Genomic DNA, 21,295 nt, shown 5'->3' on the forward strand with positions numbered 1-21,295 from the left:
ACACTGCACCTTGAGTTGCTGCATGTTCTTCCACTGGTTTTTTGAGAACACTACGTGCGGGGCATGGGTTCCAGTTAATTCTTGCTTCCCATGGACCTATGGAAAACACCAAGTTGATCGCAGTTAATTCACCTCCACAAAGACCAGTTTCCTTCTAAGGGATAAATGATTGGGGTTTGTTTTTTGCTTTCAATTTATGAAAGAAAGCCTTCTTCCGCCAGGACTTGCCATCCATCAGCTTCAGGACCTGTTCTCCTGTGGTCTCACACTCACCAGCAGAGGGCGCTCTGCCCAGCTCTTCCTGGTGTGTAACTTAACACAGAGAGTAAATTCATCACAGGTCGTAGTGCCCAGCGTATGACCAAGGGCAGTTTAAATCAGTGGGCGCCCTGGTGACACTCTTAGCTCTGGGGCACTTAGATCAACAGTGAATGTGCATGATTATTGTAATTATTAGAGAACGTGAGGAGAGTAGGGCAGCAACCGGAGAAAACTGAAGGCTCACTGTGACCCTGCCTCGGGCTGTAGCTCTACCCAGGAGCGCCTCTGGCAGGCCCTGTGTGCACAGTGGGGCTGCCCTTCTCTTCTCACCACCCTGACTGGAAGGAACAGAGGAACACAGCTGTGTTCTTCCTGTTGGCCCAGCACACTGCTGACTGGGGCTAGAATGCATGGATTGGAGGCTCACTACTCAGGCTGCCTGGGACCTCGTCAGACTCTACCCCTTCTTGGTCGTTTAGAGCTCGTCCAAAAACCAGGGTTTGGCCTTGGGGGAAAAAACTCCCCTGAAGCTCATTTCATAAAACTTTATAAGCCAAGAAAGCGAGACTAGAATGGGGGGCTGTAGGAATCCTTTGATGTGCAGGCTAAACGAGAAAGGCTCAGTCCAGCCACAGGGCAGCCTACCCTAGGCCTTTGCTTCTCCAGAGCAACTAGGGTTTATCTCTTCTTCTTAGCCAAAAAGTAAGTTTGGTTTCCTCCAGTGACCTCATTGTCTATAATTCAAACCCCACTGAGAAGTGATGTGTTAGCCAACAACCCAGTCAAGCTTCTAGGACTTCTCTTGGGATGCCTATTTCAAAAAGTAGATTTCATTCATTTTTGATTACTTAGTAAGTGAGCACCAAAGGACTGGGAACCTGGGAGGGCCAAAAAATAAAAAAAAAGTTTTTTTCATATATGTGCATCTGAATTTAGGAGCAATTTTGTGTATCTGCAGTTAAGAACGTGTTTAGAACATAATTCTTATGTTGTTGTTTTGTTTAAGAAGCACCTTATATAGTATAATATATATTTTTTTTGAAATTGCAATGCTTGTTTATCAGACAATTGAATGTAGTAATTCTGTTCTGGATTTAATTTGACTGGGTTAAACATCCAAAACCAACGAAAAACATTTAGTTTTTTTGTATAGCTACCTTGTCATGTATGGAGTCATTGATACCTAGGGCCTGGTGATTATTCATTTAAATGAAGATCACATTTCATATCAACTTTTATATCCACAGTAGACAAAATAGCACTAATCCAGATGCCTATTGTTGGATATTGAATGATAGACAATCTTATGTAGCAGAGATTATGCCTGCAAAGGAAAATTATTCAGGGCAGCTAATTTTGATTTACCAAAATATCAGTAGTAATATTTTTGGACAGTACCTAATGGGTCAGTGGGTTCTTTTTAATGTTTATACTTAGATTTTCTTTTAAAAAAATAAAAACAGACAAAAAAATTCTAGTACTATAGATGATGTAATACCAGCTAAATCCAAACAATAATAAAGTGGAGGGTTTTACATTATTCATCTAATGTGTTTGTATTCATGTTAAAGATACTACTACCTTTGAAATGGGCAGAGAACACCCGATGGTTGGAATGTTAGCCCAGGAAAATTCAAATAATTTTAGAAATCTCTTTTCATTCTTCTTTGAAGTGCCACTATTGGACAGCTGACACTTTGCGGCTGATACCGCTGTTGGGGGTAGGGAACATGCTTCTCTCCTCCCCCCACCCCCCATGCTGAGGCAATTTAAGTTTTGAAAGCTATAATCAACCTGGGGGTTAGGGTAGGGTGGGGAAGTAGGTTCAGGAATTTCGAGAGTGGGAAATACAGTAATAAGAGCCTTGCAAGTACTCTGAGGTACATGGATACTGGTACTTGGGGTACGCACCAGGCTTCTGTACTCCTCTCGTGCCCTGTGAACTACGGATGGCAGCCATTTCTAAAATGGCAGCTGGAGTTCTATGGAAGAGCAGGTATCGTCCACTGTACAGTCTAAGGAATAGCTAGTGATCTGAGTTTCTTTTGGCCTTTGCTTAGCTCCGGGCTTGCCGTGATGATTCTGGAAGGCTGATGTGCAACCATCAGAGAAGCTAGTTCATCCAAAAAGAAGACTCTACAGAGGTTGCAAAATCCAGCCCCAAAGGAAGTAGAGTCATTGGTTAGAGTTTCCTCTGAACCTTGCAAGGCTGTCTAACCATGCCGTATCCCATGCCTTTTAGGGTCTGATCAAATAACAGACTTCCTGATCATTTACTCTCGATCACATGAAGGTGTTCTTGCATTAAAATCTTATACACTGAAATGGCCACTGATTTAGGCTGTTGGTTTAGAGTACCCCTACATGAAACCAATGCATATCCCTTCCTATTCATACTTTCCCACTCTGAGATGGACTGTGGATGCTGGGAATGATCACTAGGACCGTAGTAGTAGCTAATGTTCACAAGCAAATCCGCTTTGGGAAACGAGTTACTCGGAAGGCAGTTAGAATCGTAGAGTAGTTTGTGAGGCAATCCCGCTTCCCTTTGGTGCAAGGCTTGGGAGGACAATCCAGATTACACTACACACTTCCTAGGTGAACTCCCTGAAAACTTACTCGCAGCTGGAGCAAAGGAATTCAACTGTGGTCCCAAATATTCATCTTTTCACTAGTGTGATTCCTCTGTTTCTGGCCGCATCTCCTTCTCCTTTGGGTTAAAGTGAGTGTGGCCTCTTTCTATGTCGTTTGTCATTGTTTTCTAAGTAACCGCTGGCTCTACTATGGCACTTCAATTTTGCACTGTCTTTCAGAGGTTCAAGGAAAATTTCTCTTCTTCTTCTTTTTTTTTTTTTTTGCATCCAAATGTGCCTGAACTTTTAAAATATGTAAATGCTGCCGTATTCCAAACCCATCTTTAGTGTGTTTGTATAGAGCTGTGTACCCTGGAAACAACATACAGCCCCATGAGCAGGTGCCTGAGATGTGGACCCCTTTGCATTCACAGAGAGGTCATTGGTCATAGAGACTTGAATTAATAAGTGAAATTATGCCAGTTTATGTTCTCTCACAGCTTATAAACGATGCTTTTTGTGCACAACATACTCTTCAATGTAGAGCTCTTGTTTTATGGGAAGAGGCTTATATGCCAAATTGTGTCTGATGGTTTAATATGCCTTTTCGCTGATGCATACTATTACTGATGTGATTCTGTTTTGTTGCAGCTTTGCTTTGTTTAATGAAACACACTTGTAAACCTCTTTTGCACCTTTAAAAAAGTAAGGAGTCCAGCGGGATGCTCAAGCACTTGTAAACAATTTTCTCAATCTATTTGATGTTCAAATAAAAAATTAAACAAATGTCAACCGGCTCGGTTTCCGTAAACTCCCTTCATGCTAATGGTTTACCACTGATTGCCTCAAACCAAGGTGATGGAATGCATGGAATCCTGAAGATCATTCTGATGCCAGGCTCCTCCCCCCAACCCTGCCCCCTGGCCACTGGGGACAGGAGGAAGTGTGTGGACATTGGAGGCCGGCAGACCTGGCCTCGCTTCCTGGTTCCACCACATACAAGGCTTATGATCACTGGCAATGAATTTTTCAGAGCCTCCCCTTCCTTGTCAACAAAATGGTGACAGTAACACCTAATTCACAGGGTGGTTTTGAGGATTACATGAGGTGCTTTCATTCTGTATGTGTCTCCACAGTCTCTTTGTCCCTTACTATCCTTCTCTGAATACCAAGGAATGCAGTTGTCTTCATGCACCGTGTGTTATTTCCAGGGCTCTCCAGCTTTGGGGAGAATGGTTCACAATCTGTGTGTCAAGGCTGGAATGGGGACTAAAGATAGATTCTACGCATGAACTGGCTTCAGATCACAGTCTCCAACATGACACATTCTTAAGCCTTTACGGACCTTTAAATTAAGAATTGCCATATTTATATTTGTTTCTGCCAAAATACAGAATATATGCCTCACGGGAGCAAATGTTCACAACTTGTATTATTTACACCACGGGCTATGTGCATTAAAAAGCTCGTTTTATGTTCACATTCATGGTTGCTTAAAATTGCAAGATTTAGAGTTACCACCAAAAAAGTAGTGCTAAGTCCAGGCGAGCGATGGTCACTCAAGACAGAGAGAGCTTTCTACCGGAACTGCCTGCTGACGATCTGGGACACCTGGTTGAAAGTACAGGTGAGGTGACTTCCCTTTAGCAGGAGTTTCCTCTGTGTGGATGAGATAACCTCTAAGCCAAAATGTTGAGGTTCTCTCCGCATAAGGAATGATCTTTGATTTTCCTTTCCACCGGCATTGCAACACATGCACATTCTCACACAGAAAAGTCCCATTTACTGCGTGCTTCATGATGCCACGTACTAGCTCTATACAAATTTTCTAGGTAATCTTTATCTAGTTATGATATGAGGGTAGATATGTTACTGTCCTTACTTACCAGGGAGGAAACTGAGAACACAGTTAAGTAAGGTTCCCAGTATCAGAAATCTCAGGAATGGCAGACATCTGATCACTTCTCTGGACTGTAAACATGACTCCCACTTCAGAAACTGGGTTTGAGGTTCTTGGAAGTTAAAGCCATATAGCACCTGTGAAAAAAATTTTAAAGATTTATTAGAAAGAGAGAGAGCATGCACAGGTACGCATGTGGCAGGGGGAGGGGCAGAGGGAGATGGGGAGAGGGTCTCAAACACTCTCACCACTGAGCACGGAGCCCAACACTCCATCTCATGACCCTGAGATCGTGACCTGAACCAAAACCAAGAGACAAAGCCTTAACCCACTGAGCCACCCAAGTGACCCAATACGTGTGAAATTTTAATCAAGATCAGAGAATGTGCTAATTTTTATTTAACCAAGTTGACATTTTATGAGTAGAAAAATTCACATGAACTTTTAAGGCAAAACATGACTCTTATGGCATTTTGGACAGGAAGCTTAATGCTATGTCCCTCAAGTTCTGAAAAAAATGTGTCCCCCTCCCTTTCTGATGGGTGGCCCTTGGACAGCAGAGCTTGTGAAGCACTTCTTTTGCTACTGTCCCTGACACTTAGTGCCAGAGCTTTTTGTTTTCTGAGGTTGTACCAGTTGCCCCTGGTTTCTGCCAGGAATGGTTGGTGGGGGGGTGATTTTCCTCTGTACCCTAGCACCAGGGGGAGAACTATTTCTAGCTGATGACCCGAGACCTTGAGGTCTGAGGCAGCGGCACCCCACCAGAAGTGGGGCCTTTAAAGGGGACCGTACCTAGGTGAGGCTCACTCCCTTTCTTTGTCACAAGACCAGCACCTATCTCATGGCCCAGGAATAAGACCATGGCCTTGAGCCAAGGCACCTAGTGTCTGGGTAGAAGGGACAAAACAGTGGCTCTCATCCCAATTAGATGAAAGTCAAAGAAAAAAAAAAAACTGAAGAAGGAAGCATTTGGGCAAACATTTTCTAAAATGATTTTGAAACTGGGTGGGAAAGATTCAGTGGCCAGACAACTGAGGAGCAGAGGAAAAGAGTCCAAAGTGGCCAGTTCTGGACTCTTTGCCGTGAGCCACTCACTCAGAAAGCCACGAGATAGCACTCTGCATGACTTTCCGGACACAGTGCCCTGCTAGGCCTTTCCGCAGCACTCGACCTGTCATCAGATGCCTTTTTATCAAGACATCAAAAACTGTGAGAAAAGCCAATGAAAGGTTTGTGAGCTGATAAATATTTTTTATGGGATGACTGAATTCTTGAGTTCATTCCAGGCTCAACAGAGTTTCAGCCATGAAGGTTCTTGAGTATTTCCACATTTACAACCAGAAAGAACACGTGGGAATCCTGAGGATGCCCAAACCCAAGTTGGGGATGGGGCGGAAACACCAAGAGGGTGCGGTCACAGGAGGGAATCCTGTCACTGCCAGTGGCAGCTGCCTTGTGTGCCATCCTAGTGCCTCAAGGACACCAGGTGCAGCTGGCTTTCTGGGGTTCAACCATACCAGGGAAGCATGTCCTTCAACATGAAGGGCAGCGCTGAATGTGTGAAGCCGGAACTGTCCCCTGCTTCATGGGAGACGGATTATAAACCAAAGCAAATCACCCATTCACTTATTTTTGAATGTATTATTAAATGCTGAAAAACGTCTCAACAGTCCTTACCATCGGGGCACCTGGGTGGCTCAGTCAGTTCAGTGTCCAACTACTGATCTCAGCTCAGGTGTTGATCTCAGGGTCATGAGTTCAAAGCCCCACGCTGGGCTCCGCGCTAGGCATGGAGCCTACTTAAACAAAACAAACACACAAAACAATCCTTATAATAGAATCCGTTCTTGAATGCAAAAAAATAAAATGTGTAAAAAGAAAAGCATTAGTGGCTTTATAGGGGAAAAAAACAAGCTGGGAGGTTTGGATAATCTTGTTTTCATTACTTGGCAAGGTTGGTACCAAGCCCTTCTAGCCTAGGATCACGAGACCCTGGGTCCAGGAAGAAGAAAAACCTGTATCCCAAGAGAACAGAACCCAAGGCAGCTCCAGGCTTCACACTATGGAAAAAACTGCTAAGCTTTGGACCATGTTTAAAAAATAATAATAATAATGGGAAGTCAACATCAGAGAACTTAAAGCAATACAGAGATTGTTCATTATTCTCCACGACTGCAGAGAGGCAGAAAGATAAAATGGGTTCCCTCTCAAATTTCCTGTGTTCCATTTCCAGTAAAATATCCTGACAAGTGGGTCCTCCTGTTCTCCAGCCCCCTACCCCTCTATGATACTGGAGACTTGCGCTCTCTGATGCTGGCAGGGCAGCTCACCCTTGGGGGTAGAAGAAACTGCTCGATGAAACCCCAGGGAAGGGGTGCCAGGATCTCACAGAATCAAAAGAATCCAAAACCCTGAACAAACAAGGTTTATCACCTGCCTGACAACCATCTGGGTCACCATCTAGGTCCCCGACTTCCCACTCCTGCTGAGCTCTGGGAAGCCGGGGTGCCCTGTCTTTACCAGTGAGAAGTTCCCAGCTCTGAGAAAGGAGCTCTGCACAGGGGCCAGAACCCTTGCCCTCCTGATGCCAGCACTCACAGTGGAGGGAACACCAAGACCCTGGAACCTGGCAGATGCTCCAGCTAGGACACAAACAACGTGATCGCTGACCGGCCAAAGGATTTGCAGAACTTTCTGTGCCTACTACCCAGGAGCGAAGATGTTATTTCCATTCCAAGCAAGAACATTGCAGCCCTCGCCCTACCCCCTCCCTATCCCCCAAACAAAACCCAACAAAAACTGGGGAAAAAAAGAATGTTCCATGGAAGCCATAGAAGGAGGAACCGCAAAAGGCAGCCAGATTGAGGTACAGGAGGGCTGATCAAGTGTTGAGCTACCCCAGCAGGGATGCCATGCTGAGCAATCCTATCAGGACGAGGGAGTCTGACTGGCCCCAGGGTCACGCTGAGAATAGCCCTGCAGCCAGTGTTATTACTCTTGGGCAACTCTGTCTCCTGGGTGGGCAAGCTTTTCTCCTCCCAGAAAAGTCTGAAAATTAATGTGCGCTCTAGAAACTCTTCCCATAGCTATTTCTGAAATCAGTTTGATATTAGAGGAAACAATCATCAAATGGCCAGCATATCTGTCCCTTCTTGTCACGCACCACACAGGACAAACACTGATGTCTTCAGTCCTTAACAGAACCTCCTCCAGTGGGTACAAGTGTTGTTCCTCAGGAGGCTAATGAGGACCAGAGAGGTGAGGTAACTTGCCCAGACTACACAGCTAGGAGGTGGTCCAGCTACGGGGTTGAGCTGGCGGGGCCTGTGGCCCTTGAGTCTCTGCTGCAGGGGAGCCTCCTTCATAAGACTTGGACACAGAGGACTTTATAAATGTCCAGGACCTTTGTTCCTCTATCAGGTTTCCATTCTGATCAGCAGAATCCGTGAGGGTGGTGGAGGACAGGAGGTGCTGAGCCCCACGACAAGCCCGGCTTAAGGAGGCAGAATGGTTAAGGCAGGTTGTTGATTAGGAGAAGATTTTAAGGAAAAAGTCAAGCAAGTGAATCTTCGAAGCCTGTCTCGGGGAGGAAAGGCATATTAGAAGCCCCCCCGGCTTTCCAAGGGGCTGCTGGTGTCCCCGCCCCCACCACTTCCGGTGGCCATGCTGTCCCTGATGAACTGATCTCACCTGCAGTGGGAACTTCTGGAGCAGAGAGTAGTTTAGAAAGCCGAGGTGTTGAAAGCCGAGGTGTTACTTGAACAAATGAATCTCACTGGGAGGACATCTCTCCCAGGAAGGCTCTTCTCTGGGATTCACTGGATACCCTCATCAGGGAGTCTCCTCGTCTGAAATTGGGGGCTCGCCCACCGTGGCCCTTCCACCCTGGAACTGGAACCAACACTAAGTTCAGAATGACCATCCAGAGCGAAGTCAGCCATGAAGATGGTACTTTTAATAAATGATCCCCAAACATTTATGCTGAGCATATCCAAATTGTTTTTTTAATTAAAAAGCAAATCAAATGTCTCTCATGCAACAACAGAAGTACCCTTTTGGCTGATTCTAAAATTATCGGTATTACAGCAATTAGGATCTCAAAAACAAATCATGCTCCTTGTCACAATTTAAATAATATATTTCAAATAGTTTCCCCCCCGATGATTCTGTTCACAATGTGAAGCCTTGAATTTCATATATATCTTTCTAAAATTTTCCTTGCCTTAGGCAATTAACATGGGTTTTCTTCCTACAAAAATGGGAACATATTTAGACACTATTCCATAGATTTTTTTAAAAAAATTTAACACCTTCCTCAATAAATAAATATAGATTAATCTCATTTGAAAAAATAGTTGCATTATAGTAAATATTAGGTATGCAGTCAAATTTATTCAACAAGCCCCATGCTGGCTTTTGGCTGCTAAAGCTAGTGATAAAAGGAAGTATCATTGTCTTGTTCCCTACTGACATTGGGGCAATTGTCTGGAAGTTAACAAGTAGCTTCTTACTTCACGTTAAAACTACAAAAATGACTCCAGGTAGATTAGAAACCTACTGGAAGAAAATGCAAGCACCATTTTCATGATTTCGGAGAGGAAAAGACCTTCTTACTATAGACTATCTGGAATCTATAAAGGAGAAAGAACCTGTCAGATATGAGGACATAAAAATTAAAACTTTCTGTGTAACTAAAGGAACTGTATAAAGTCAAGACAAATGATATACAGGGTTATTTATTTCTCTAATATACAAAGCATTCCTCGGAAATTATAAAAAAGTGAAAGAAAAACAAGAGAAAAGTAGAGGCTATGGAAGACATATGAATAAAACACAGAGGTAACAAAAATGGAATCATCATATAAACGGGTCACAGAAATGCAAATTTTAAAAACAATGCGCTACTGTTGCCCTCCGTTGGGCAATATTTTAGAAAAGTGGTAACATTTGGTCCATCTCTTCCAAATTGTCTTGGGTGCGGCAATCACCAGAGAGCTACCGACAAATACTGATCCTCAGGGCTCATGATTTAATTGGCTTAAGGTGAGGCATGGGATTCTACATTTTTGTCAATTCCCTGAGAGATTCTAATGTGCAGAATTTAGACACTGATAACTTAGGAATGATTCCCATAACTTAGAAATCACTGCTTTAGATTAGGGGGAGTGGGAAGTGAGGAAACGGTTCTCTTCCCCACTGTGGGGGGTGGGGATTGTAAATCACTACAACTTTTCAGAAAATAACCTGGCAAATTTATTGAAATTTATAATGTCCATACCTTTCTGATTCAGAAATTCCACCTAGAACAATGCTCTTACGGAATTAAAGGCAGCAATACCCAAAGATATGCATGCAAATACATGTGAGTCAACAGTAGCATTGTTTGACAGGAAAAATCTGGAAGGAACCCACCGTTGAAGGAAGATCCTGAGGAATCCAGTGGAATGAACACGTATGTACTGAGGTCTGTGGAACACTGTTAAGTTAAAAATGCAAGTCACAGAAAAATAAAAATAGAGTTCATCTTTAAAAGCAGTATGTGTGTACTGTTTGAATAACAAAATCAAAAAGCATAGAAAGGTAACACCAAATAGAGAAAGGAATGAGAAGGAGGTCAGAACTGTTCATTTTTCTTTAGGAAACAGGAAAATCTTTTGTAGTTCAAATGGTTGACTTTAACAATTAGCCTTTAAAGTAGACACTTATAAAAAAGAGAAAGAAATGGGGTTTGTCCGTAGATGTATTAAAACTTGTAATAGGGGTGCCTGGGTGGCTCAGTCAGTTAAGCGGCTGCTTTCAGCTCAGGTCATGATCCCAGAGTCCTGGGATGGAGTCCCGCATTGGGCTCCTCTCTCAGCGGGGAGCCTGCTTCTCTCTCTGCCTCCTCTGCTGCCACTTTGCCCGCTTGTGCTCTCTCTAAATCGCTCTGTCAAATAAATAAATAAAATCTATAATAAAGTAACTGATATACCGTGCCAGTCAGTATATTAGTGGTCATATTTATACTATTTACTATATATCTATGTTATATCAATATGTAGTTAGATATAATATAGATATATACATTATAACTTTGTAGTCGGATATAATATAGATATACACATTATGTTTGTAATCAGTTATTCCATATAATTCCATATACTGCTACAATTAAGACAGCAATGGAAAGACAGATCAACAGCACACCAGAGTCCAGAACAAAAATCCAGATTTATGCGGATACTTATTTGATGGAATGGATAAGTCTGTGGGGGAAGATGGGAAAATAGCTTATAACGAACATGGGCTCTGTGGCCAGCGAGGGAGAGTGAACCAGTCCCAAGATGAGAAATCTGGGGCAGGTGGTGGCCTAAAGCCCAGAGTGGTACTTCGCTAATGAGTTTTCAGGTAGCACAGACGTCCTGGACCCAAACCGCACCTGGAGGGTCCTGGCCAGGACAGACCGCACCCCTGCAGTTTCAGGTCAACCTGCGAATCCCACGGAGGTGGGGAAGGGGAGGGAGGTGAGCTGTGCTGGGCGGGTTGGGATTGGGGGGACCACTGTGGACGCTCGGCAGTGTTGACAGCTGCTTGGTAGCCTCACTTTCCGAGCTCAGCAACTGCCTCAAGAATGTGTCCAGCAGGATTCGGGCCTGGGCTTGGAAAGCACATCTGTGAGGCGCTGACCCTACTGTGGGGCAGGAGGACCCAGATTTCTTCTCCACCGCCTGTGGCACTGATGCAGTCCGTCATGGGTACCACAGCCTACCAAGGACTGTCTTCTGATAAATGGGAGTTTTCAAATTCGGTTATGTTCCTGCTCCTGTATTAGGTGACAGGTTTAAAAAAAAAAATGGCAAGGTTGATTTATTTTCCTGTGACCTTTATATTTTAGAAAGATTATACCCCCGTCCCAACTGGCTTCCTCGGCTCCTCAGATTAAATGTTCCTCGTTGTTGAGCAAATGGTATGGGGTTACAGCATGTCGCTGTGTTTTTTATTAGCAATTCTCAACTGTCTGACTTCTCGAGCCTTCCAAGATTCTCCTTCCTCAGCAGTTCCAGTGAATTCCTCCAGAGCCTGCCCTTGACCAATGTCCTGCCCAGTGGCAGGAAATGCCCCCCATTCACCCGCTCTTTCACTGAATCATATGAATGAGGATTCTTCCCCAAATTCAGGCTCCTCTGTGGCATTCCCAAATGGATTCCTGGAAGAGATTTTAAACTCTGAGGGAGACGTCAGTGAGAAGCCAGGAGCTGAAAAATAAAAACTATTCCTTTTCAGTTTCATTGTCTCTGGATTAATGGAGTTCTGACAATCAGCCTCTTATCACAGTGTATTATTAAATCTAAAATAGAAATGACCACTCTTGGTAAAATGTCCCTTCGCGTCACTTGAACTTAGTGCTGCTCACGACAAACGGCTTCCATGCCCGTCCATTGCCTCACCTGTCCCTGTGTCCACAGACGAACACTCACGCTCTTCAGAAACACATGCCACCGTCACATAGATCAGGTGACGAAGACGCGAAAAGAAATTTGCTGCTAAGAAATGACAAAGACAGATGCAATACATTTAATCTCCCTTTTCTCCCCTAAATCAAACACTGTTTCTGTTTGGTTCCCTTCTAGTCTCATTGACCTTGAACCCCGGTTTCAGGACATCACTGGTGGAGCCAAGTACACATTCTTCCATATTCAAAGGACCTGTGAGGGTTGCACAAGAAGTGATGGTGTCCTTCTGGACACCTCCTGGCTGAGACCGGCCTCCTGAGCTCTGGCGCAGGTCACGCACCACAGTGGGCATTTGATAAACACCGTGACAGGAAGGGAATGTGCTCTGCCTGGTGTGTCTGGACCTATTCAGGGCGCCCTCCGGGCCTCTTCCTTCCTCACAGTTCCCCGAGGATACATTTGGTAATGCCAGACCGGTGGGCAGCGGGGAAGGAATGGCTGGTCGCAGGCCCACCCACACCAGCGTCTGGAGACCCTGTGTTTTTGGCCATGATCAGCTTTCATAAAACAACCTGCTCCACCTCTCTTTGCTTTACGATATCTTCTGTGGCTTGTCAGTAAAGTTCTTTAGCTTTAGTTTCTTAATAATTGGCCCCAGAGCATGGGCTGTAAGTCAGTCGACCACAACCTGCCTTTTTGAACAGGAAATCCCAGACCTCAGCTTGCTGAATTTCTCATCCAAGCCTTTTGAAGGTGTCTCTCCTCTCTTCGTACAAAAACAAGGGAAGCTGCTGCCACCCCATTTTCCAGGAGGCAACACTCCTGCTCCCCAGGGGCGGTTTTCCCAAAAGTCTTTCACTCTTCCTTGGAATTCTTGTGAAGTCACTACTTTTAGGTCTCCAAGCCTTTATTTCTCCATGTTAGCTCTACGGATTTTCTCCTTCCTCACCACTTCTAACAATTCCTGGTTGCCTGTGCCAATCTCACCACGTTCACGGTCAGCCAGTGGCCTCTGTGCCTTGCCCCTCCTCATCCCCTACTCTCGGGATCACCGGCTACCTCCAGGCCACAGCAGGGCCCGTGGCAGTCTTTACTCCAGAAATGAGGGCTCTTTCGCCCCCTCAATATTCTTCTAAACCCCCTCATCTTGTCCCCAAACATCCTTTCTTTCTTACCAGGGTTGGCTGGGGTGCAGGTACGGGTTCTCCTGATGCTGTCCTGTGTCCCCTTTCTCAAGAGGCAAGTAAGAGTGTGAGGGCTCCAGGCAGATGTACCAGACCCATTGGTGGCTGGCTTGGTCCTCAAGAGACTGGTCGTATCACCCCCTGGGGAAAGCCAGGACCTCACGGCTTCCATGTTTCCACACGCCAGGACTTTCCACTTCTGTTCTGTCCCAACGTTGGAGGAAGCCTTCACAAATTAAATAGAAATGCACCTCACCCATCCCTCTGGGTGCTTCACAGGGTTATTTAGAAAGGCACAAAAAGATTAGAAGATTTTTCTTAGTCAAAACCGAACTTTTTTCTCAGCCACGTTTAACACTTGATTCTTCGGTGATGGGAGATCCTAGTCAGTCACGTAATCGTAATGTGGAGAAGCAAGGGCCCTGCCGTCTCTTGGTGCTGGTCTCCAGGAGTAATGTCTCACTGTGTGGTGATTTTCCTGAGAGCGGCAACATTTGTCTGTTGTAGGGCTGGACTGCCCCGACCCCACTACTTGGGAGCAGGAGTAGCAGGGAAGTGAGGTAAGAGCATGGCCCCAACTCAGGGGAGGGCGCCTGCAGCTCCATTCACTGCCACAGCTCACAGCCTTTCCAGAAGCAGGAAGATGGGAAACTTTAACTTAAACAGGTTTCTCTTCTTTAAAATAAGAACAACTCAACTCTGATCTGTTCCCTGAGCGAGGTTCTGGGGAAATGAGATAGGAATAATCTGACAGTAGAAAACAGAATGCTCGAGGCACCTGGGTGGCTCAGTGGGTTAAAGCCTCAATGGGTTAATGCCTCAGTGGGTTAAAGCCTCTGCCTTCAGCTCAGGTCATGGTCTCGGGGTCCTGGGATCGAGCCCCGTGTCGGGCTTTCTACTCAGCGGGGAGCCTGCTTCCCTCTCTCTCTCTCTGCCTGCCTCTCTGCCTACTTGTGATCTCTGTCAAATAAATAAAATCTTAAAAAAAAAAAAGAAAAAAGGAAACAGAACGCTCATGTGAGGAAAATTCAGTAGTGGGAAGTCTTGAATGTAGTCTAACAGTGGTCAGCGAAGTCTTCAGGGAGTCGGTGGCTTTGTGAGTTGAGTCTTATCGGAGAGGACAGAAAGAATGGTAAGAACAGAACTGTGAAGGTAGGAGGGGATGGGGAAGTTCTTTTCAACGGTCAGGCTAAAATCACGTCAGGTGTCTGTTTCTAATGCAAGCTCCCAGGTCGGACCCCCCAGAGATGGGATGAGGAGGTCTGAAGTGACCCCAGGAACAGGGAGACCTAATAATCCTCAGGAACCGTAGTTGAGATGTCACTCAGGCTACATCATCATGGAAACCACAGCAGGCAGCTTCAGGTTGAGTACCTCAGTTTGATTTAGATTCTCCAAGTAGAGCAGGATTTGTGCCCTAAATGCCCACAGGAGTTAGACTGGGACAGGTAGTGGGCGGAGTTAATAGGATATAAAGGCAAATGTAAAAACTGTAAAAACTGTCTCTTTGTGCTCTTCAAGTGACAGCAACCACGTCACCCCTGCCATGACTGGCATGCAAGAGTATGCACCCAAGGCACCAGAGCTTTTCATGTTCAAGGGAAGGCTGAAACCTGGGCTTTATATAAATCCTCCTCTTCCAGTTATTAAAGGATGGATTAAAACTCCATGCACCAAGCAATTCCACGATGGCTGCTGGCTGGCAAGATCGGAGGGGCAGAATAAAATCTTATTATATTTGGACTTGAATGGTGGATGAAAACTCTATTTCTTCTAGCAGATAATGAAAAGCAACAAAGTTTTGGAGTAGAGTAGGGATGTGAACAAGAGAGCTTTAAGAAAATCCACATAGCTATTGCGTATCCTTGGGATGGAGAGGAGATGTGGTCTCCGTGAGAAGATTAATGTGGGGTTTCTTCCAACTGGGCAAAGGGAATAGAGAAGAAATGGGGCTGTGAAAAACGCTGGGGAGTAAAAGATCAGGAGATTTGATTAGCTGTGGGAAGGGAAGGGGAAAGAAATCATCCAGAGTCCTTTATGTCTAAATGTGCGCTACCTGTAACCATCTTTTTTTCTTTCATATATACTTATGTTTCAGCTTCTCTTATTCTCCACAAAGGATCATTTAGGTTGTGCTATGGTAAGTGCCTGCTTAGTATGTAAATTTAGAGTCATTTCTCCAGGGGGGAGAAAAAAAAGCACAGACAAAATATTTTATAGTATCTATAATAAATGCAAAGAAATCAATACAAACAAAACTTGGCTTTAGCAAACTGTACATACATAAATAACTTTTCTTTGACTGTAACATTCAACTTTTTTTTCACATAAAGCCTTTCATGATCTTATTTATTACATCCAGTTTTTCTTTATACCTTTAAAAAAAAGTGCCTTTAGATTTACAGCTTGTGCTTCTAAAGCAAAGTTTAGAATATCATGCCCCAAAGGAAACAAGGTAAAAAGAAAGGTGCCATATAAGCTCTTAAAAACTGTATGTTACAAGGTTCTAAAATCTCGTCAGCACTGGTTGGTAGGTTGGTTGGTTGGTAGGTTGCTCGATGCCAACATGGCTCCCAGGAGAGTCCTTTATTGAATGGATGGAGCAGCACCGTGGGAAAGCTGCTCAGTCTAGTGATGTCTTGGGTGTGCCTAGGATGAGCCAATGGCCCAGAATTCATGCGTCCAGAGAACGTTGGAGGTCCTCAACCTCTTTAGCGCTGAGGCTCAGAGTTTGTCTGCTCTCCTCCTGTCCTTGTTTACCATCCACCTTTGGAGCCATGATTTTCACCCATGGGACACAGAGGAGGGCTAAAGCTGCCGCACCGAGGGCATTCGCCAAGATTCGGGGTCCTGTTTTTGCTAGCTTGGGATCGCTTTTGGCCAAACCCTCCTTATGCTACCAGCACCGCTGCAGATGACGTCTGCTTGGTTCAGAGCGGAGGAGGGCCGTTTGTGTATCTGAGCATGGGATGGAATGATCGGGCAAAGTTGTTGGAGAGGGCACAGCTGTAGTCCTCCTCTGACATCGGCACAAGGCAGGCGAGCCCGATGAGGAGCAGCAGGAGAAGCTGAAGCGGAAGAGCCGTTCGGAGGACTCTGAACCAGAAGGCTCGGCTGGACCGAGCTGGCCAAGGCTCAGAAAGGGAGGAATCGGAGCCACCTTTTATGGACCTGAGAGGAGAATCAACATAAATAACTCAAATATCTCCAGTGTTGGATGGATGCTGCTTTTTGCTTCCTCACCTTCCTGAAAGCTAAAGGACCATGCCAAACCCAACCCGTCCTGGCAATGAGCGGGCAGCCTTCTGCAGTATGCCCGGGTGATCTCCCTACCACCACATGAAGAGTTTTTTTTTGGACACATCACTGATGAAAAAAATAAACATTTAGTCAGTCAATGAAAGGCAACTAATTGGTTTCAAATCCCATCCCTTAATGTGGTAAAACACTTTCCATCCACAAAGATGGATGGCTCTACACACATCTGACCAGCATAGATCAAGCAGATCCAGGATAATTAAAATGTGGATGTTTGATGCAGGACATTTTGGTTTAAGGGTATCAGTAGCACCATTAGGCAAAATTAGTTGCTGTAAGAATTATGCAAAGTATCCCATCGTGCCATCTGGGATGGGCCGAAACCTATGCAGCAAGGTTAAGAACGGTGGCAGCCATCTTGAAGAGAGTCAAGGTTCAAAGAGTCTTAGAGTAGACCCTGGTTTCATCTTGCACTGAATCAGCATCTAACCCTGAGCCACGTGGGTCCCAAAGCTGTATGTGAAAGGGTGGCAGCAGAGTTAGCCTACAGAACACTTGTGTGGAATGGCGTAGATTCTAGGCCAATCCTATCTATTGCTAGCTCTGTGACTTTGGGAAACAGACACCATTTTCTGAGAATAGATGATCTTCTTGAAGGCTCCTTCTAGACTCACAGTTCCAAGTTTTCCTATCTACTTCCATTTTCCCATCTAATTTTAAATAGTACATTAGAGATTAAGTATGAATTTCAGCATTCATAAGAAAGACTGCAAAATTCTGAATATGGAAGTGAAGTCCTGGGTGAGGTACACAATTTTCTCTTTGTGAGTATCCACTAATGTCTTATTTGGTTACGAGTAGAAAAGCCGTAGAAGGAAATGGTATTTACAAGAGGCATTTTGTACACACATACACATGCACACAAAACACTCCACGAACAAAAAGAATATATGTACCAATGAGACACATTCCCCCATACCTACTATGAATTTCCCAATGGGGATAATATCACTAAGTGTTATCATATCACTTAAGGTAAAGACACTGAATATGAGGCCACTGGGGAAATAAGAAGGTTTAAAAGCTATATTGGTTACTCTACATTTTTCTCATAAGAAAACATTATGTTTCCAGGTATCCTATAAGCCATTAATTTCTGAAAACAGACTACATTCATATCATTCATATCATAAGGGGTGGCACCAAAGAAAATAAATGTTAAGACAAAAAACCAGACACAAATCCCTTAAAACAGAACAGAGGGAGTACTCAAAGCTTTATTACACGGTCACGAGACAAGCAGACTCCTCCGGCAGGAGCTCCAAACAGCCACGTACCACACTGTGTTTCTAGAATGGTTCTTGCAGTTTCATGAAACAAACAAACAAACAAAAAACCCAAACAACCCCAAAACAAATTGTTGGCCCAAATTGTCTTATTCTTGTCCGAGGTATATGACTAACATCTGTGTAACCTTGAACAACTCACTTCACTTCTGAGTGTCAACAGCTTCAAACCTTCCAAATTAGATTAGATGGTCTTCCAACTCGAAAGTTCCATATTTTATACATTTTATGTCTTCTACAAGTTGGTCAGTATAGGCTACCAACTGGGAGGCCATAAGAGTTTAATCACCATCTAGTGGTCAAACTGATTAACTGCCCTTATGCTCAGGCCACTGAGCTACTCCTCATAAACTGAGTAGGAAAGGTTGTAATTTTTGTGAAAATATAGTAGAGCATACACGAAGTATGTCAACATATCTATTAGTGGAAGGAGAAAACAAACTTCTCAAGCTTCCAGATTATAAAACATTTATGTTGAAATAAAACCTTAGGGAATATCTAGTCCATCTTCTAACTCCATAGTAAGTGGCTAAGGAGGGTTAACATTTACTCTTCTAATCACTGGGCAACACACTAAGGCATTTATCTTATTCTCTCACTTAATCCCTTTGATAGTCCCCATGTGCTCATTATCATTACCTTCACCTTACAGATGACGAAAAGGACACTCAGATAGAGTAGCCGGCTCAAGGTTATACAGTTAGCAAGTGGCGGAATTAAGATTTCAACCCTGAGATCTTTAAGTCCCAGAACTTGGACTCTCTGGTTAGGGCTAATCACTTGCCCCAAGTCACACAATGAAATGAAGAGCTCTAGCAGGAAGCAGGGTTCCCAAGTCGCCCTACCACCCTCTCTGAAACATTTTGTTGTTTGATGACACGAATGAAGGTCTTCCAGGCCACACTTACGTATCGTACATGTAGAAGCAAAGAAGACAATGCTTATATCCTAAAATATTTGGAGGTGAGTGGTTTCCTTGGGTCTGAAATAAATGCTTCTAATTGTAAAGCCTCAGAGTATCACACAGATCAACTCAGTATTATGGACATAAGAGCATTTTGCTTTGAGGCTATTGTACAATCTTGGGCAAGTAACTTAGTCTATCTTGTCTTCAGTTTTCTCATTTGCAAAGGCAAGGGGTGCATTAATTTTCTCAAATCATTTTGGGTCTGACGGTGTATGAATTCAATGGTTTGCCTTAAAGTGTGTCAAGAAGAATGGGACAGTCACCTATGAAATCTGGATTGAATTTTCCTTCACTGTATTTTTCCTCTGAGCTGAAAACATGCCCTGGCAAACACCACTCATCACCTGTCCCTGGGTGAGTTATAACAGGAGCACCAAAGCCAACTCTTACATTTCCTCCTTATTCAATATTTAAATAAAATGAAGTTGATTTCTAACAGTCTCTTTCTTTCGAAGACAGACATTTAAGGACGCTAGTTACGGTCAAGTCTGTGCATATACTTAACAGTACAATTTGACTGACAGAGGTGAATAGCCCATTTGTTAATTATTAGCTTCTCTGAGCAAGGAAGCCAGAGATCAAGATGAAAACAGGGGCTGCACTTTGACAAGTCCGCTCCTGAGAAACACTAGAAAGGTCACCATCTTTGGAATATGGGCTCATGTGTTACGGAGTCTGTTGAAAGACATGGCACATTTAACAGCATCAGAGCATTTCTTATTAAAATTTAATTACCATGTGCCTTCTAACGTTGAAGAATGCTAACCTAGGGAGAAGTAATGGGCTGAGGTAGGGACAGAGAGAACACGCAGTGCTGAGCGGGCTTCTGTGCAGTTGACTGCTCTTGGAAATGTCTACTTTATCTACTGAGATAAATGCCACCCCCTTGGGGACAATTATCAGGGTTTCAACATGCCCAAAATTGCCTCTCCTAGGACGGACCTATACTAGAGCTCTTAGTACCAGCAGGATAATGGTGCCCAGGGAAAAGGGTACTTTTAATATTTATCTATTGACCTAAGGGCACCTGTTTCAAGAGTCTTGGGAAATCTGACGAGGGAAAGAACAAAGACTACTCATTAACTAGTCACTCATCACTCTCCAATGGCCTTATTACATAAAGAGATGCGAGTTGAGATTGTGTTTATAGAGGAAAAATGAAATGTGTGAACTTATCCAAGAAACTCAGTCCATGGAGCTATTCCAGACAATTCTGCCCAGCAAAAATGTGCTTATTCTCTCCAAGTAAATATTTAGTTTATCGTTTTTCTCTCTCCCCTCACTCGAATTTCTGGGTAAGTAGCTGCCCAGGAGTTGTTTCATCTCTTTCCCTAAATACATACAGTTGTGGGAGAAGGAAGATGGTAGGGGAAGAACCAGGACAAAATAACACACTACACACAAGAAAGGATGATCCAGGGATGTCAAAAGCCTGAAGACTTTGCACAAAGTATGACTCATCTCAAAAATTTTATATAATCAAGGAGAATAAAATGAATTACTTCTGGGCATCAGTTATTTAAAGGCAAGTGAAGAGAAACTTTCAATGCATTTTGTTCCTTGTTTGCTAACAGTGGCAGTGTCCTAACAGGAATTTATTGTGAGAAAGTAGCTAGGTTGTATATGATCTTGCTGTCTGCTCTAGTGTGGATGGCCTTTGTTCCTTGGATTGTGGTTCAGAAGACAAATTTCCAGAATCAATTTAGGATTTCAGTCTTCTTTTTTTAAAAAAATGACCTGGCTGGTCCTAAGCAGTGTCAGGCAGCCTGCGGCAGGAGCCCTCCCCTTCTCTGGCAGAGGGAAGTGATTTACCAGCTAGGATCCAGAGTCAGGTTGGCCTGATTCAAATCTATAATCTTCATCCCTCTAATCCTCGGCGTCCCTGTCTGTGAATTTGGAAATACAGAGATGCCACGGGGATGTGGTAAGAGTTAAATAAGATAACAGATAAACAATGCTTAGCATAGTGCTTAGGATACATTAAGTGCTAAATAAATGTCACAATTTATCACTATCTTATCATCATTGCTAAAGCAAAGGTGTGCTAACTCATACCATGAGAGACTGGTTGTATGTAGCCTTGTCTCCCAGGAGAATGGTCCTGATTTCTTAGTTGTTCTTTCAAAGACGTGATACATTTGCCAAAGTGGTTGACCTTTTCCTGGGAAACACTGGGAATGCATACCTCAAAATATCAGAAAAGAAACATTGGCGCCTTACCCTATAACTGTTCTCAGCCTTGGTGGCCAGCCTGTCCTAGTAGTACACCGGTATAGACTGAGGCTTTCTGAATGCCTACGGATAAGTAGATCCCATCAGAGCCTGACAAAAGACTTGAAAAAAAATTCCATAAGAAACTGGACAGTGGGGGCA

General features: G+C 44.0%; 1 protein-coding gene across 3 annotated transcripts in view; it reads right to left on the bottom strand.

Annotated features, from left to right (window-relative positions):
• Positions 1-15,561: 15,561 nt before the first annotated feature.
• The window catches only part of SYNE1 (spectrin repeat containing nuclear envelope protein 1), a 451,046-nt gene continuing 445,312 nt past the window's right edge, over positions 15,562-21,295 (bottom strand). For all 3 annotated transcript variants that reach the window (XM_032836376.1, XM_032836375.1, XM_032836377.1), the window contains one exon: positions 15,562-16,522. In XM_032836376.1, coding sequence (XP_032692267.1) covers positions 16,282-16,522 — 241 coding nt within the window. In that variant the 3' untranslated portion in view covers positions 15,562-16,281. The remainder of the gene's footprint in view (positions 16,523-21,295) is intronic.

Source organism: Lontra canadensis, unplaced genomic scaffold (assembly GCF_010015895.1).
Source record: "Lontra canadensis isolate GAN:19392208 unplaced genomic scaffold, GSC_riverotter_1.0 scaffold92, whole genome shotgun sequence".
In the NCBI taxonomy this organism is placed as follows: Eukaryota; Metazoa; Chordata; class Mammalia; order Carnivora; family Mustelidae; genus Lontra; species Lontra canadensis.